The following is a 17,567-nucleotide window of genomic DNA, read 5'->3' as shown; positions in this document are numbered from 1 at the left end:
ATGGACTTTGGGAGGCCGTGGTGCTTGAACACATGCTTGAAGAACAGCAGTGCAAGGTCAGGCGCGGAGCATGTCGTCTGGCACGGCACAAAGTGTGCCATCTTGCTGAACCTGTCGACAAAGACAGCGATTGCATCGTGGTCCAACTTGGTCGTCGGTAGATGCGTGATGAGATCCATGGACATGCTGGTCCAGGGGCGGTCGGGAACAGGCAGGGGTTGCAGCAATCCTTGCTCTCGGGTCGTGCGTGACTTGACCATCTTGCAGGTATGGCAGGACTCGATGTACTTCTCGACGGTGCGCTTCATTCCAGGCCAGTATGCGACTTTGGCCAGTCGGTCGTATGTCTTCTCGACTCCAAAGTGTCCAGCGAGGGGCGAGTCGTGGACCTCTTGGAGCAACTTGGTCTTCAACGACGGAATGTCCGGCACACAGACACGGCTGTCCTTCTTCAGGAGGAGCAGGCCATCACGCACTGTGTACTCGGATGATTCGTCGTCCTTGGGGAGCTTAGACACCTTTCGGAACAGTTCTCCGAACTGTTTGTCGTTGGCGATGTTGTCTCGGACAACATCCAGCATCGTGTTGTCGACACTGACAGTCGACTCGTACAGTGACGCCAATTGGTAGTCGGGGCGTCGGGACAGTGCGTCAGGCACCACATTGAGTTTGCCTTTCTGGTATACAACCTCGTAGTTGTACTCGGCGAGGAACTCCATCCATCGCGCTTGGCGTCGGCTCAGGTTCTTCTTGGTGTCGAGGTAACGCAGTGACTGGTGGTCCGTCACAATCTTGAAGGGCTTGGCGGTACCGTGGAGGTACACTCGGAACTTCTGCAGCGCGTAGATGATCGCAAGCTGCTCCTTCTCGTGCACGGGATAGTTGATCTCGTGTTGGGACAGTTTGCGCGACTCGAAGGCAACGGGCCTTCCCTCCTGCATCAAAACAGCTCCCACCGCAAAGTCGGAGGCGTCGGTGTGCACGGAGACATCCGTGTTCGGGTCGAACACAGCGAGGACAGGAGCGTTCGTCAAGGCGTGCTTGAGGGTCTCGAACGCTTGGCGTTGTGGGTGGTCCCACACGAAGGGGCACTCTTTGCGGAGTAGGTCTGTGAGTGGACCGGCAGTGCGCGCCAGATCGGGGATGAATCGGCGGTAGTAGTTGACGAGACCGAGAAACGACTGCACGTCAGAGACGCATGCGAGCGGCGGCCACTCGACCACAGACTTGACCTTGGCGGGGTCGACTTCGATTCCTCTTCCTGAGACAACGTGTCCCAGGAACGGGACTTGATTCTTGAAGAACTCACACTTGGACAGTTTGGCATACAACTTGTGCTCGCGTAGCTTGGCCAGCACGCGGGCGACATGACCTTCATGGGTCGCTTCATCCTTGCTGTACACAAGGATATCATCCAGGTACACGATGACAGAGTTGTCGAGCTCTTGGCGGAACACATCGTTCATCAGCTGCATGAACGTGGCAGGTGCGTTCGTCAATCCGAACGGCAGCACTAGGAACTCGTACAGTCCGTAGCGAGTCCTGAAGGCGGTCTTGTGGACATCATCCTCGTGGATGCGGATCTGATGGTAGCCTGAGCGGAGGTCTATCTTGCTAAAGACCTTTGCTCCACTCAGACGATCCATCAACTCGTCGATCCTGGGCAACGGGTAGGTGTTCTTGATGGTCTGTTTGTTTAGTGCGCGATAGTCGACGCACATCCTGAGATCACCTTCTTTCTTCTTGACAAAGAGCACTGGTGCACCATACGGTGACTGGCTCGGGCGGATGAACCCATGGGCGAGGAGGTCATCCAACTGGCGCTTGAGTTCGTCCATCTCCGTCAGCGACAGTTGGTACGTCGGTCTTGACGGAGGCGACGAGCCTGGTTCGATGTCGATGCGATGATCGACGGTGCGTTGGGGTGGCAGGCATTGTGGCAACTGGTCGGGGAATACGTCCTTGTACTCGTCGAGCAGCTTGGTCACCACAGGCGGGGGACCGGGACCGGCTTGGTCGGTGTCGTCGACCTCACGCACGACACAGAGGAACGACGTGTCCTTCTTGATCAGCCTCTTGAATTGCATGGCTGAGAGGAGAGGTGGCATGTTGGGTGAGGCCATGCCCTGCAGGACAATGTCAGGGCCAACACGGACAGTGCGGCCTTTCCAGTCGACGACTGGAGTCGGCTCGGCACGAGCAAGCCAGCTCATGCCGAGGATGGCATCGAACTTGGTGTCGATCACTTGGAACAACAGGACAGGATGGTACTTGGGATGGAGGGCCACTCGCAGGACCACTTGGTGTGTGCACTGCTGCACACGATCGTCTGCAAGCGCCACACTCATCGGCGACTTCTTCTTGGTTGCATGTATGTTGAGCTCCTGGAGCAAGCGTCTGCTGACAAAGTTGCAGCTTGCTCCAGAGTCCACCATCATTCGGACGGTGTGACCTTGGACGGTGGCAGGGAGGTACAGCAGGGACTCTTCATGGTCCTCCTGCACAGCCTCCTGCACCATGACTTGACTTGGGGGAACGGGCGTGTAGGAGATGGTATCTCCGACGCTGTGCTGCGCGTACTGCGCGTACTGCGCGGCGCAGTGGGTCGTGACCTGTGCTGTGCTTTGCGTTTTCACGCACCGCAGGCAGGCCACCGCAGGGTATACCTGCGGGTTGCCCCCGTTCCCCCCGTTTGTCTGGAGTTCGGTTTTATCGTGAATAAACGTAAGTGCTCCCCGAGCTCACCCGTCCGCTAGAGTAGCCTAGCACCGCCCTGTTCTGCCCCGTCCTGTCTTGTCTTGTACCCCCTCCCTCCCCGTCTTGCCCCAACGTCCCAGTAGTGGACGTTACATGGTAGCATCGGAAATCCTCGTCTTGTTTTCGTCCTGTTTGTCCTCTTTCTAGATCCTCAAGCTGGATCCCGCCTCTCTTGCCGACCGACTCTCCTCTCTGTCCCTGGAGCCTGCCCCTGCCATGAGCAACCCCCGCCCACTTCCGGAAGCCTTCCTCAAGACCTTCCGTGCCCCAGTGTTTACTGGGAAGAGCCGCTCCTCCTCGGTGGAGGACTGGCTGCAGCAACTCGAGGACTACCTCGATGCTGCCCAAGTCGCCCCCACCCACCACATCGTCGCCGCCAAGCTCTGCTTAAAGGACCAGGCGTACCGTTGGTACCGCCGCCAAGGGTTCGACGAGCAGAGCGAAGGTGTGTTTGACGACTTCAAGGACCGCCTCCGTCGCCGCTTCGGCAGCCCCAATGCTGAACTCATTGCCCGTGACAAGCTATACTCTCTCGTGCAGCGTGGTTCTGTGACCCGCTACATCGAGGAGTTTGAAGACCTCTCCTCCCAGATTGAGGAGCTGGGCTCTGCTGATGCGATGTACCTCTTCCAGAAGGGCCTCAAGCCCAAGATCAGAGAGTACATCGCCAGCAACCCTGATGCCCGCAAGTCCCTGGACGTGATGATGGACGTTGCCGAGAACCTCGACAACGTCCAGTACCATGGCCGCCAGTTCTACCCGCAGCTGGCAGGCGGCCATCGGTCTCATCACGTCCCAGCCCGTCCGCCTCGCCCGGCCCCGCCCGCAAGACCCATGCCTGAGCCCATGGACGTTGACGTCAACGCCATGGAGGCTCGTGGCCCTCCCCGCTCCCGGTTCCAGCAAGCTGCCACTGTCTCCCCCAAGGACAGACAGAAGCAGGAGGACCTCCGCCATGGTTCCTGCTTCTTCTGTCACCGACCGGGACACCAGGCCAAGGAGTGCCCCATGAAGTCGGGAAACGGCCGACCCTACTAGGTGGCTCTGGAGCCCTAGTAGGAGACCAACGCCGTGGATTGCTCAATGCAGTCCACGCGTCTCCAGAGGAAGTTCACCTCGCCCCCTCCCCCGAAGGAGAAACAAACCAAGTGTTGTGCGTCGTGCGAGAGGTGCATGGTGGCGCAAGCCGCCTGCCTCTCCACGAACGTGAAGAGAAAACCAAAATTGAAAACCAAAACAAAAAAGAAAATCAAGAACCCTTGAGGGACAGGACCGCCTGTGCCCTCACCCCTGTCAAGTCGTGTGTGTCGGATGCTTCCGACATGTGTCCGCAAGCCGTGGACGTCGTGTGCAATGGCGTGCTGACGCCGCAGGCCCCCGCAATGGCCGAACCCTATCCAAAATGTCCGAGTGGCCGTGATGAAGCCAACCAAGACCAAGTGTCGCCCGTTCCCCCAAGTCAAGTCATGGTGCAGGAGGCTGTGCAGGAGGACCATGAAGAGTCCCTGCTGTACCTCCCTGCCACCGTCCAAGGTCACACCGTCCGAATGATGGTGGACTCTGGAGCAAGCTGCAACTTTGTCAGCAGACGCTTGCTCCAGGAGCTCAACATACATGCAACCAAGAAGAAGTCGCCGATGAGTGTGGCGCTTGCAGACGATCGTGTGCAGCAGTGCACACACCAAGTGGTCCTGCGAGTGGCCCTCCATCCCAAGTACCATCCTGTCCTGTTGTTCCAAGTGATCGACACCAAGTTCGATGCCATCCTCGGCATGAGCTGGCTTGCTCGTGCCGAGCCGACTCCAGTCGTCGACTGGAAAGGCCGCACTGTCCGTGTTGGCCCTGACATTGTCCTGCAGGGCATGGCCTCACCCAACATGCCACCTCTCCTCTCAGCCATGCAATTCAAGAGGCTGATCAAGAAGGACACGTCGTTCCTCTGTGTCGTGCGTGAGGTCGACGACACCGACCAAGCCGGTCCCGGTCCCCCGCCTGTGGTGACCAAGCTGCTCGACGAGTACAAGGACGTATTCCCCGACCAGTTGCCACAATGCCTGCCACCCCAACGCACCGTCGATCATCGCATCGACATCGAACCAGGCTCGTCGCCTCCGTCAAGACCGACGTACCAACTGTCGCTGACGGAGATGGACGAACTCAAGCGCCAGTTGGATGACCTCCTCGCCCATGGGTTCATCCGCCCGAGCCAGTCACCGTATGGTGCACCAGTGCTCTTTGTCAAGAAGAAAGAAGGTGATCTCAGGATGTGCGTCGACTATCGCGCACTAAACAAACAGACCATCAAGAACACCTACCCGTTGCCCAGGATCGACGAGTTGATGGATCGTCTGAGTGGAGCAAAGGTCTTTAGCAAGATAGACCTCCGCTCAGGCTACCATCAGATCCGCATCCACGAGGATGATGTCCACAAGACCGCCTTCAGGACTCGCTACGGACTGTACGAGTTCCTAGTGCTGCCGTTCGGATTGACGAACGCACCTGCCACGTTCATGCAGCTGATGAACGATGTGTTCCGCCAAGAGCTCGACAACTCTGTCATCGTGTACCTGGATGATATCCTTGTGTACAGCAAGGATGAAGCGACCCATGAAGGTCATGTCGCCCGCGTGCTGGCCAAGCTACGCGAGCACAAGTTGTATGCCAAACTGTCCAAGTGTGAGTTCTTCAAGAATCAAGTCCCGTTCCTGGGACACGTTGTCTCAGGAAGAGGAATCGAAGTCGACCCCGCCAAGGTCAAGTCTGTGGTCGAGTGGCCGCCGCTCGCATGCGTCTCTGACGTGCAGTCGTTTCTCGGTCTCGTCAACTACTACCGCCGATTCATCCCCGATCTGGCGCGCACTGCCGGTCCACTCACAGACCTACTCCGCAAAGAGTGCCCCTTCGTGTGGGACCACCCACAACGCCAAGCGTTCGAGACCCTCAAGCACGCCTTGACGAACGCTCCTGTCCTCGCTGTGTTCGACCCGAACACGGATGTCTCCGTGCACACCGACGCCTCCGACTTTGCGGTGGGAGCTGTTTTGATGCAGGAGGGAAGGCCCGTTGCCTTCGAGTCGCGCAAACTGTCCCAACACGAGATCAACTATCCCGTGCACGAGAAGGAGCAGCTTGCGATCATCTACGCGCTGCAGAAGTTCCGAGTGTACCTCCACGGTACCGCCAAGCCCTTCAAGATTGTGACGGACCACCAGTCACTGCGTTACCTCGACACCAAGAAGAACCTGAGCCGACGCCAAGCGCGATGGATGGAGTTCCTCGCCGAGTACAACTATGTAAGGAGTGAACAAGCGCAAGGACGAAGACCAAGTGCTTGGTATGAGCTTTATTAGCTTTTAGCCCCGAACACCAAAGAACAAGTTTTGTTCGAACTGGTGTTCAACATAGGCTCAGACATGCAGGGCTATTTATAGACCGGGAGAAGGTCGAGGGGCAAAAGTGGGCGAGAAGGGTGGAGCATCACAGAGAAGCGAGAAGGGGGTGCGAGAGTGGCTGGTGTGCAAGCGAGAGAGGCTTGGCACAGCCCGGGGACATGTGCCGAGCGGTGGGGGAGGCAGGAAACCAGTAGACGCGGGTGGCAACGGCGCGTGCTCATGCATGGGGGCAAACAAACACGTGGGGACTCATGATTGGTGCGGAGGGCGAGAGCATGCGGGACAATCTCATTGGTCCGTTGTGATGCTGGTCATCACACTATCTCCTCCTTAAACTACGGCGTGTTCCATCTTGAGTTCTCCTGGGGCCAGGCTTGTCTGGGTAGCGTCGGTGGTACTCCGCGGCCACCGTTGGGGCAAAGACAATGTCGGCGGGCTCCCAACTTCGATCGGTGACCGGGTAGCCTTTCCAATCGATGAGATAGTGCAGCTTTCCGCGCACGAACTTGGAGTCTAAGATCTCTTCGACCTCCCACTCCAAGTTCCCATCGATGACCACCGCAGGGGGCGGCGCTTGCACCCGACCCGGAAGCGAGTTCTTCTTGTAGGGCTCAAGAAGAGACACATGGAACACCGGGTGCACCTTTATGTCCTTTGGCAAGTCCAGGCGGAAAGCCAATGTCCCGACGGCCTCGAGGATGGTGAATGGTCCAATCCTCTGGTAATCCAGCTTCTTGCTTGGGCGAGTGGTGCTGATGTTACGAGTCAGCACCCAGACTTGATCGCCCGGACGCAAGTCGGGAGCCTGGGACCTCCGGAGATCTGAGAAGTGCTTGTAGTCAGACTTTGCCTTCTCAAGATTCTCCTTCAACAGTGCCAGGTTCCGCTGGAGATGTTCAACCCTCTCCGTGGCAGAGGGAACATCAGGGCCGCCAGCGACAACGGGGACTTCGAACCTTGGGTGGAACCCATAGGTTGCCAAGAATGGCGAGGCATGTGTTGACGAGTTCTCGAGGTTATTGTAAGAGAACTCGGCCAACGGCAGCAGCTCGGCCCAGTCATCTTGCTGATACGACGTGTAACAGCGCAGGTATTGGTTGATGACCTGGTTGACCCTCTCAGTCTGTCCATCGGTCTGGGGATGGAAGGCCGTGGACAGACTGGTTTGGATCCCGAGCTGCGTGCAGAGTGCCTTCCAGAACCGAGAGGTGAACTGACTTCCTCGGTCTGAAACCACTGTGTCGGGGAGGCCATGGAGACGAAAGACATTGTCGAGGAACAGTGACGCAGTCTCCTCCGCCGACGGCAGTGAACGCCAGGACATAAAGTGTGCCATCTTTGTGAGGCTGCATACCACCACAAAGATGCAGGTGTGACCCTTGGACTTTGGCAGATCAGTGATAAAGTCCATGGTCAGTGTCCCCCAGGGTCGATCGGCTGTCTGGAGTGGCAACAGGAACCCAAACGGCTTGTGTCGCGGAGCTTTCGAGCGTGCACAGGTGTCGCACGTCGAGACGTACTCTTTGACATCTTTCCGATAGGTTTGCCACCAAAACTGTCGCGATACCAGAGCCAGAGTCCGTCGGATGCCTGGATGACCCACAGCGACTGGGTCATGGCACGACTTGAGCGCCGGAACTCGGCACGACTCTGGGACCACAATCCTGTTCTGGAAGGTGAGGTACTGGCCATTCCAGACGAACTTCGGGTCACGACGGTATTTGTCTAGACCGGGATCCCGAGCCTGCTCTTCGGCTATGAGCTGCAGCAAATCCACAGGGTCACTGCGACTTGCAACCGAAGAGCGGGCGTCTCTGCTTCGGAGCACGCGTATCACCGCGGCAGGATCGAGAAGCAGAGGCGGATCCCTCGACACGGAGGCCGACGAAGGGATGTAGTCCGAGCGACGAGACAGGGCATCGGCCTTGCCGTTCCTCGCACCAGGACGGTACTGGATGCGGATGTCGAACCGAGACAAGAACTGGGACCACCGTGCATGACGCTGGTTTAGGATGCGAGCCGTTGCCAGGTACTCCAAGTTCTTGTGATCGGTCAGAACGGCAACGGGATGCTGGGCGCCTTCGAGGTAGTGTCGCCACGCCTCGAAAGCCTCCTTGATCGCCAACAGCTCTTTCTCGTATATGCTGTAGTTACGTTCAGCATTCGAGAGTGTCCGCGAATGGAACGAGCAAGGATGAAGGCGATCATCAGCACCCCGCTGGGAGAGCACGCATCCAAGCGCAAAGTCCGACGCATCTGACTCTACGACGAACGGCTTGGATGGGTCCGGATGCACCAGAACGGGCTCCGAAACGAAGGCATCCTTCAAGGATCTGAATGCTTTATCGGCTTCGCGGGACCACTGGAAGCCATGCGTCTTCCGGAAGAGCCGAGTCATGGGCCCCGCGATCTTTGCGTATCCATCGATGAAGCGTCGATAGAAGTTCGCAAACCCGACAAAGGATCGAAGATCCGAGATGTTGCGCGGTATGGGCCAATCCAAGATCGCAGAGAGCTTGGATCGCTCCATACCGATGCCCTCGGGCGAGACCATGAAACCAAGGAACGAGACCGAGGTTTTGGAGAACTCGCACTTCTCCAGCTTGCAATACAGCTTTGCAGCTCGGAGCTTCGAGAGGACCTGCTTGACGTGCTCTACATGCTGCGACGGATCAGCACTGTAGATCAAGATATCGTCAAGATACGCAATTGCGAACTGGTCCAACTCGGTGCGCAGGACGTCGTTGATGAAGTGCTGGAACGTCGCTGGCGCGTTGGTGAGCCCAAAGGGCATCACCAAGTACTCGAAGTGCCCATATCGAGTACGGAAAGCTGTCTTCCACTCGTCCCCGGAGCGGATGCGCAGCAGATTGTAGGCTCCACGAAGGTCCAGCTTAGTGAACACCTTCGCGCCTCGAAGTCGGTCCAGCAGCTCGCCGATCAGCGGTAAAGGGTAACGGTTCTTTACCGTGATACCGTTCAGTGCGCGGTAGTCAACGCAAAGACGAAGTGAGCCGTCCTTCTTCTTGACGAAGAGGATTGGTGAGCCTGCTGGGGACGACGAAGGACGAACGAATCCCTTGGCAAGATTCTCGTCGAGATAGTCACGCAGAGCGTGAAGTTCGGGCTCGGACAGTGAGTACAGAGGCCCGAACTTTGGCGACTTGCCCGGCTCCAAGTCAATGGGGCAGTCATAAGGGCGATGCGGAGGCAAGGAGTCAGCTTCCTGTTTAGAGAAAACAGACAGGAAGTCCTTGTACTCCGCAGGCACTTCGACAGTCGCAGTGCTCGGCTCGTCAGTGGGCAGGACATGGACCTGAAAGATGGTCAGGGGTTGCGTTCCATGCCTGCATGCATCCAAAGACTCGCGCATCGAGCGGTAATCAATGCTGCAGACGCGGAGAGGAGCGTCCGAGCTGAGAGGAGGGGCGTGGACAAGGTCAGAATAATGTTCGACGGTTACTTTATTCTGAACAATGTCCGAAGAACAAACAACAGGAGGAGGTACATCAAGGAGGGAAAGAGAACTGACAACAGAAGAAGGGGTTTGGGAAGAGCGAAGGGGTTCGGGAGGAACAAGACAAGAAGGGGAAGACGAAGGTGGGAGCGTAGGAGAGGAGCTTAGATCAATCAAAGGAGTGGAATCATCAAGAAGGGGAGTGACATTGGAGGAAGTGGAGCAAGACGAAAGAGAAGTAGTGCATGGAGAGGGGTCGGAATCAACAGAAGGAGGGAGACAAAGAAGACCGCGAGACCAGACAATCTTGGGCTCGGCGGTGCGCAACCAAGGAAAGCCAAGGATAAGTGGTTGATGTGGAGACCTGATCACATCGAACCGAAGGCGTTGCGAGACGTCCCCGAGAATCACCTCGAGTGGAGCAGTCTCGCGGAGGATGGGGCCAGACGACAGCGGCTTACCATCCACGCCTTCCACTGCCAAGGGCGAAGCCTTGGAGCAGGTGGGGACAGAGTGTCGAGCAACAAAGTCCTCGTCGATAAAGTTGCCAGAGGCACCAGAATCGACAAGTCCTTCGCACGACAGAGAATCACCAGAAGGAAGACGAACAGCGACGGGAACAACCAACGAGCAACGACGAACAGACGAAACACAAGACTTTGGTTCGGTACCAGCTTCGGCACCAGGGTTGCGGCTAGCACAGACAGTTAACTTTGCCGAGGGTTGGCAGGACAGCTCAGGTATTTGCACCTGTGGATGAGGTGCAGTTCCCAGTGACACCAGAGGTGCCACGGGTACTATGCCAGAGCTGAGAGTGTCCGCCGGTCCAGAGGCAAGGCGAAGCTGTCCGCACATCACTGCTTCCCCAGTACTTACCAAAGGCACCTTACCAATGTCTTCACTTTCGGAAGGCGGTGGGCACGGCTCCGGTTCAAGGCCTTCACTTAGAACCGGGCCTGGTCGTTTCCCGAACTGAAGTCTTGCACTTCTCCATCTTCGTAAACGATGGTGCGGATGATCCTCGGGCCGGGAGGTCCAGGGGGCGGTCCGGTAGCTCTGGTAGATCCAAACTTGACGGGGCAGTTTCGTACCAAGTGGCCCTTCTTGCCACAGTACAGGCAGAGTCCAAAGCGGCGGCGGCGTTGTTTCTCCTCGGCGGTCAGGGGTCCAGAGACGGCAGAGTCCACTTGCATGGGCTCGGAAACAATGTAGGAGGGGTGCGGCGGAGCGAGGACGGGCGCGGGAGCGATGGCGGGAACGGCAGCGGAGGCGGAACCAAAGGCGAACTGGGAAGACCGGTAGCGGGCAGGCGTGCTTCGGCGCTCTTGACGGCGCTCGCGGATTCGTGCATCGAGCTCGTTACAAAGCTCGATGTACTCCTCCAGATCTCGTGGCAGAGGGCGAACTCGCGAAAGTTCGTCTCTGACATCATCCGACAAGCCAAGTCGGAAGAACGAGATCTTTGCACCGTCGTTCCAAGTCGTATCGGCGGCAATACGAAGGAACTCGGATGCATAGACTGCGCACGGGCGGTTGCCCTGAGACAGTGTGGTGATCACTGACTCGGCAGTCCTGGCCCGATCAGGGTCGTCAAACACTTTGGAAAAGCGTTCTAGGAAATCGCCAAAAGAGTTGAGTCGGGGATCACCCATCTCAAGCATCGGAGTCGCCCACTGGAGAGCCGGTCCAGTGAGCAGACTAATGACGAATCCGACCTTAATCGGGTCAGCAGGGAACCGGTGGGGCTGCATTCGTATATACAGTTTGCACTGATTTACGAATGCCCGGAACCCTTGCCGGTTACCGTCGTAACGGTCCGGCATCTGCACGCTGTACCCAGCGGCAGGAGCATCGCGAGCTGTCCGGAGCTCGGCGAGCTCGGCCTCCAAGGCACGGAGGCGGTCCACGAGGGCAGGATCCATGGCGGGACTGGGACTGGGACTGGGAAAAAAAAAAAAAGCGAGGAGGTTCAAGAACAGGAGAGCGAAGAGGGCTCAGACACAAGTGTGCTTGAGGTTCGGACAGGACTAGGAAAGGGGCGGGGCTAGGAGCGGAAGATACCAAGCAGGTGGTATCAGTAGAAGAGAGTTCGAACAAAGTGTAAGGAGTGAACAAGCGCAAGGACGAAGACCAAGTGCTTGGTATGAGCTTTATTAGCTTTTAGCCCCGAACACCAAAGAACAAGTTTTGTTCGAACTGGTGTTCAACATAGGCTCAGACATGCAGGGCTATTTATAGACCGGGAGAAGGTCGAGGGGCAAAAGTGGGCGAGAAGGGTGGAGCATCACAGAGAAGCGAGAAGGGGGTGCGAGAGTGGCTGGTGTGCAAGCGAGAGAGGCTTGGCACAGCCCGGGGACATGTGCCGAGCGGTGGGGGAGGCAGGAAACCAGTAGACGCGGGTGGCAACGGCGCGTGCTCATGCATGGGGGCAAACAAACACGTGGGGACTCATGATTGGTGCGGAGGGCGAGAGCATGCGGGACAATCTCATTGGTCCGTTGTGATGCTGGTCATCACAAACTACGAGGTTGTATACCAGAAAGGCAAACTCAATGTGGTGCCTGACGCACTGTCCCGACGCCCCGACTACCAATTGGCGTCACTGTACGAGTCGACTGTCAGTGTCGACAACACGATGCTGGATGTTGTCCGAGACAACATCGCCAACGACAAACAGTTCGGAGAACTGTTCCGAAAGGTGTCTAAGCTCCCCAAGGACGACGAATCATCCGAGTACACAGTGCGTGATGGCCTGCTCCTCCTGAAGAAGGACAGCCGTGTCTGTGTGCCGGACATTCCGTCGTTGAAGACCAAGTTGCTCCAAGAGGTCCACGACTCGCCCCTCGCTGGACACTTTGGAGTCGAGAAGACATACGACCGACTGGCCAAAGTCGCATACTGGCCTGGAATGAAGCGCACCGTCGAGAAGTACATCGAGTCCTGCCATACCTGCAAGATGGTCAAGTCACGCACGACCCGAGAGCAAGGATTGCTGCAACCCCTGCCTGTTCCCGACCGCCCCTGGACCAGCATGTCCATGGATCTCATCACGCATCTACCGACGACCAAGTTGGACCACGATGCAATCGCTGTCTTTGTCGACAGGTTCAGCAAGATGGCACACTTTGTGCCGTGCCAGACGACATGCTCCGCGCCTGACCTTGCACTGCTGTTCTTCAAGCATGTGTTCAAGCACCACGGCCTCCCAAAGTCCATCGTCAGTGATCGAGACCCCCGATTCACCTCCTTGTTTTGGACAAGTCTGTTCGACCATCTCGGCACCAAGCTGAACATGTCAACCTCGCACCACCAACAAACGGATGGACAGTCCGAGCGGACGATCCGCACCCTCGAGCAATACCTGAGGACATACGCCTCGACCAGCCAAGACGACTGGGACATACAGCTGAGTCATGCAGAGTTTGCATACAACACCGCCAAGTCGAGCACAACTGGCTTGAGCCCCTTTGAGGCGCTCTACGGATTCCAGCCTGATGTTCCCACCTCCTTGACACTGACCGAGTCCACGGCTGGATTGCCTCCCAAACCAAGTGCCTTTGTCAAAGATCATCAAGTCCGACACAAGATGATCGCCGACGCGCTCACGGATGCGCAACAAGTGATGGCGAAGTACTACGACCGCCGACACCAGGATGTCTCCTTTGAAGTTGGAGACCTTGTCTACCTGGACGCCGACAACATCAAGGTCCCCGAAGCCCAGTCAAAGAAGTTGTTGCCCAAGTACCGAGGACCGTTCAAGATAGCGGCCCGACCCAGTCCCCTCAACTACCTGTTGGACTTGCCACCTGGAAGCAAGCTCCATCCTGTCTTCCATGTGTCCAAGCTGCGTCGCCACACGACCCGCAGTCCAGCACAGTTCCCCGACGCCGACGAAGGTGTCCCGGACGACGCACCACTGGAAGACGACCTCGGACAATACTATACTCAAGAATATGAAGTCGAAAGGATCGTGAGGCACAAGAAAGTGGCTGATGGGTCACTTCGGTTTTATGTCAAGTGGGTTGGTTACCCACACTCGGGCAACACATGGCAAACACTGGAGGACTTGTCCCATGCACCCGAGGAGCTGAGTAAATACGGTAAACACCTCGAGGAGCCCCAAATAAAGAGCACACGCAGGGCTCCTCGCAGGAAGCCTTCTTAAGTGTGGGAGTGTAGGAGATGGTATCTCCGACGCTGTGCTGCGCGTACTGCGCGTACTGCGCGGCGCAGTGGGTCGTGACCTGTGCTGTGCTTTGCGTTTTCACGCACCGCAGGCAGGCCACCGCAGGGTATACCTGCGGGTTGCCCCCGTTCCCCCCGTTTGTCTGGAGTTCGGTTTTATCGTGAATAAACGTAAGTGCTCCCCGAGCTCACCCGTCCGCTAGAGTAGCCTAGCACCGCCCTGTTCTGCCCCGTCCTGTCTTGTCTTGTACCCCCTCCCTCCCCGTCTTGCCCCAACGTCCCAGTAGTGGACGTTACAGGGCGACACTTGGTCTTGGTTGGCTTCATCACGGCCACTCGGACATTTTGGATAGGGTTCGGCCATTGCGGGGGCCTGCGGCGTCAGCACGCCATTGCACACGACGTCCACGGCTTGCGGACACATGTCGGAAGCATCCGACACACACGACTTGACAGGGGTGAGGGCACAGGCGGTCCTGTCCCTCAAGGGTTCTTGATTTTCTTTTTTGTTTTGGTTTTCAATTTTGGTTTTCTCTTCACGTTCGTGGAGAGGCAGGCGGCTTGCGCCACCATGCACCTCTCGCACGACGCACAACACTTGGTTTGTTTCTCCTTCGGGGGAGGGGGCGAGGTGAACTTCCTCTGGAGACGCGTGGACTGCATTGAGCAATCCACGGCGTTGGTCTCCTACTAGGGCTCCAGAGCCACCTAGTAGGGTCGGCCGTTTCCCGACTTCATGGGGCACTCCTTGGCCTGGTGTCCCGGTCGGTGACAGAAGAAGCAGGAACCATGGCGGAGGTCCTCCTGCTTCTGTCTGTCCTTGGGGGAGACAGTGGCAGCTTGCTGGAACCGGGAGCGGGGAGGGCCACGAGCCTCCATGGCGTTGACGTCAACGTCCATGGGCTCAGGCATGGGTCTTGCGGGCGGGGCCGGGCGAGGCGGACGGGCTGGGACGTGATGAGACCGATGGCCGCCTGCCAGCTGCGGGTAGAACTGGCGGCCATGGTACTGGACGTTGTCGAGGTTCTCGGCAACGTCCATCATCACGTCCAGGGACTTGCGGGCATCAGGGTTGCTGGCGATGTACTCTCTGATCTTGGGCTTGAGGCCCTTCTGGAAGAGGTACATCGCATCAGCAGAGCCCAGCTCCTCAATCTGGGAGGAGAGGTCTTCAAACTCCTCGATGTAGCGGGTCACAGAACCACGCTGCACGAGAGAGTATAGCTTGTCACGGGCAATGAGTTCAGCATTGGGGCTGCCGAAGCGGCGACGGAGGCGGTCCTTGAAGTCGTCAAACACACCTTCGCTCTGCTCGTCGAACCCTTGGCGGCGGTACCAACGGTACGCCTGGTCCTTTAAGCAGAGCTTGGCGGCGACGATGTGGTGGGTGGGGGCGACTTGGGCAGCATCGAGGTAGTCCTCGAGTTGCTGCAGCCAGTCCTCCACCGAGGAGGAGCGGCTCTTCCCAGTAAACACTGGGGCACGGAAGGTCTTGAGGAAGGCTTCCGGAAGTGGGCGGGGGTTGCTCATGGCAGGGGCAGGCTCCAGGGACAGAGAGGAGAGTCGGTCGGCAAGAGAGGCGGGATCCAGCTTGAGGATCTAGAAAGAGGACAAACAGGACGAAAACAAGACGAGGATTTCCGATGCTACCATGTAACGTCCACTACTGGGACGTTGGGGCAAGACGGGGAGGGAGGGGGTACAAGACAAGACAGGACGGGGCAGAACAGGGCGGTGCTAGGCTACTCTAGCGGACGGGTGAGCTCGGGGAGCACTTACGTTTATTCACGATAAAACCGAACTCCAGACAAACGGGGGGAACGGGGGCAACCCGCAGGTATACCTTGCGGTGGCCTGCCTGCGGTGCGTGAAAACGCAAAGCGCAGCACAGGTCACGACCCACTGCGCCGCGCAGTACGCGCAGTACGCGCAGCACAGCGTCGGAGATACCATCTCCTACAGATACCATCTCCTACAGGCTCACTGGCATGCTTACCAGTGGTTCCAAATGGCTCACGACTGTACATTAGAGCCACCTGATTGTGAGTTGCCGGATGAGCAGATCAGTCGGCCGACACGAGAGATTCGCCCCCGAGGCGAGACCACTCGGACCAGTTGGATCGCTGGACCAGTCGGATCACTCAGACAGTCGGATCACTCGGACAGTTGGATCACTCGGCTCGCTCACGGCTCCCCAGATCTGCTCGGCAACACGGCGCATACCGATCGCCATCCCATGGCTCTGGCAAAGGCGAATAGTGCTTGGAGATACACAATATTGGGCTGGATGAGGGAGAGATAGGTCTGCAAGCACAACTCGGGTGAGATGGCTATTGCGTTAGACGGCCCCTGTGGGATCACTCCTGTGAGGCAACCACCGAGCCATCGGGACATCGGGCCATCAAGCAGTCAGGCTGCGTGCGGCTGGAACCGTACCGGGTATGCTGTCCTGTTGGTGAGTATGGTTGCGGAGGTGAACAGACCGATGTGGAGGATCTGTTGATGGGCAGCGAGGTCAGTAAGCAACAGGCAGATCAGTCGCCGGGTCTCTGAAGAGCGAGACTCACATCATAGAAGCTGGATATGGTTGCTTCGTATTCGCTTTGCTGAAGACATGGCAGAGGCGTGAGTCGATGATCCAACGAGATTTGCACAGAGCGTCGCGGGCGGACGCACCCCACCTCGCTGGTTGTGTCTCCGATCACAGCATTGATGCCGTCATTTTGTATCATATCGAGGAGACTGACGCTGGAACGAACGCCGGCAAGGAGCCGCACGTGTGAGTGGCGAGTTCGGTGCAGCAAGTGCAAGTGCAGCAAGTGCAGCAAGTGCAGCAAGTGCAGCAAGTGCAGCAAGTGCAGCAAGTGCATGTGAGGCCGAGAGAGCGAGCTTCGAACCATTACATTCCGTCGCTGAATGAGCCGCGGCTGCTGCCGACGACAGGCAGTAGCGTGACATCTGCTCGTCGAGCACAATGAAGGTCATATTGGGTCCTGGGTGAGCATGGCGTCGATCACGGACGGAGGTTTGCATGAGAACGAGCGACGCGAAAGGGTCTGCATGCACCAGCGTCAATGGCGCATGAACGCACTCGGCAGGATCGTCGAGCTGTTGTTGATTTCGTTGAAAGCCATCTGCATTGCCGTCAGGAGATACGGGTTCTCGGGAAAGTCGATCGGATCGTCAATGTCGTAAATGAGGCCGACCTTGACCGCGACGGATCCATGATGCACGGCATCGACCATGTCGGCCAAGATGGAGAGCAGCCACAGAACCAAGAGAGACCCAAAGATACGCAGCATTGCTCAGAGAAGGCAATTGCCTGATGGATGCATGTGGTTGGGAAATGGTGGTGGCCGAGACGATGGTCGTCGGGTTGATGGTCGCCGGGTTGATGGTCGCCGGGTTGATGGTCGCCGAGGCAAGCCACAAGGCAAATCGCCGAGAGGGAAGTGTCCCGTCGGTCCGGCAGCGAATGTGGTCAAAGTCCATGGGCCACAGTTGTCCCATAGCAGGATGCAGAGCCGAGTGGTATCGTCACTGCCAATCAGGCAGCTGTATCATCCCTCTGCGCTGCGCTTGGTGATCGAGGACGGGGCCACTCGCTGCACTCCATTCCACTCCACTCCCGTTCACAGCAGCAGCGAATCATGGCATTCAGCAGACAAAGGGCAAGCGGGCCACCCGGACAGAAGCTTCCAGGGTCGGTGCATTGTTGCCGGCCATTGTTCGCATGTGCCTCAGCCCGACAGAGCACCATTGATGCCAGGGTATAT

At 57.6% G+C, this 17,567-nt stretch overlaps 1 protein-coding gene across 1 annotated transcript; it reads right to left on the bottom strand.

Annotated features, from left to right (window-relative positions):
• Positions 1-14,499: 14,499 nt before the first annotated feature.
• Positions 14,500-17,093, bottom strand: BJ171DRAFT_599316 (periplasmic binding protein-like I; the record flags this gene model as incomplete). The annotated part of the gene is made up of 9 exons (XM_053114920.1): positions 14,500-15,390; positions 15,635-15,693; positions 15,788-15,827; positions 16,015-16,095; positions 16,228-16,287; positions 16,359-16,397; positions 16,473-16,539; positions 16,695-16,749; positions 16,883-17,093. 9 exons carry the CDS (start codon positions 17,091-17,093, stop codon positions 14,500-14,502), a joined length of 1,503 nt encoding a protein of 500 aa, XP_052966611.1.
• Positions 17,094-17,567: the final 474 nt, after the last annotated feature.

Source organism: Polychytrium aggregatum (genome assembly GCF_025602895.1).
Source record: "Polychytrium aggregatum strain JEL109 chromosome Unknown BJ171scaffold_19, whole genome shotgun sequence".
In the NCBI taxonomy this organism is placed as follows: Eukaryota; Fungi; Chytridiomycota; class Chytridiomycetes; order Polychytriales; genus Polychytrium; species Polychytrium aggregatum.
The sequence above is the reverse complement of the archived record's forward strand: the minus strand, read 5'-3'. Positions and strand labels throughout refer to the sequence as shown.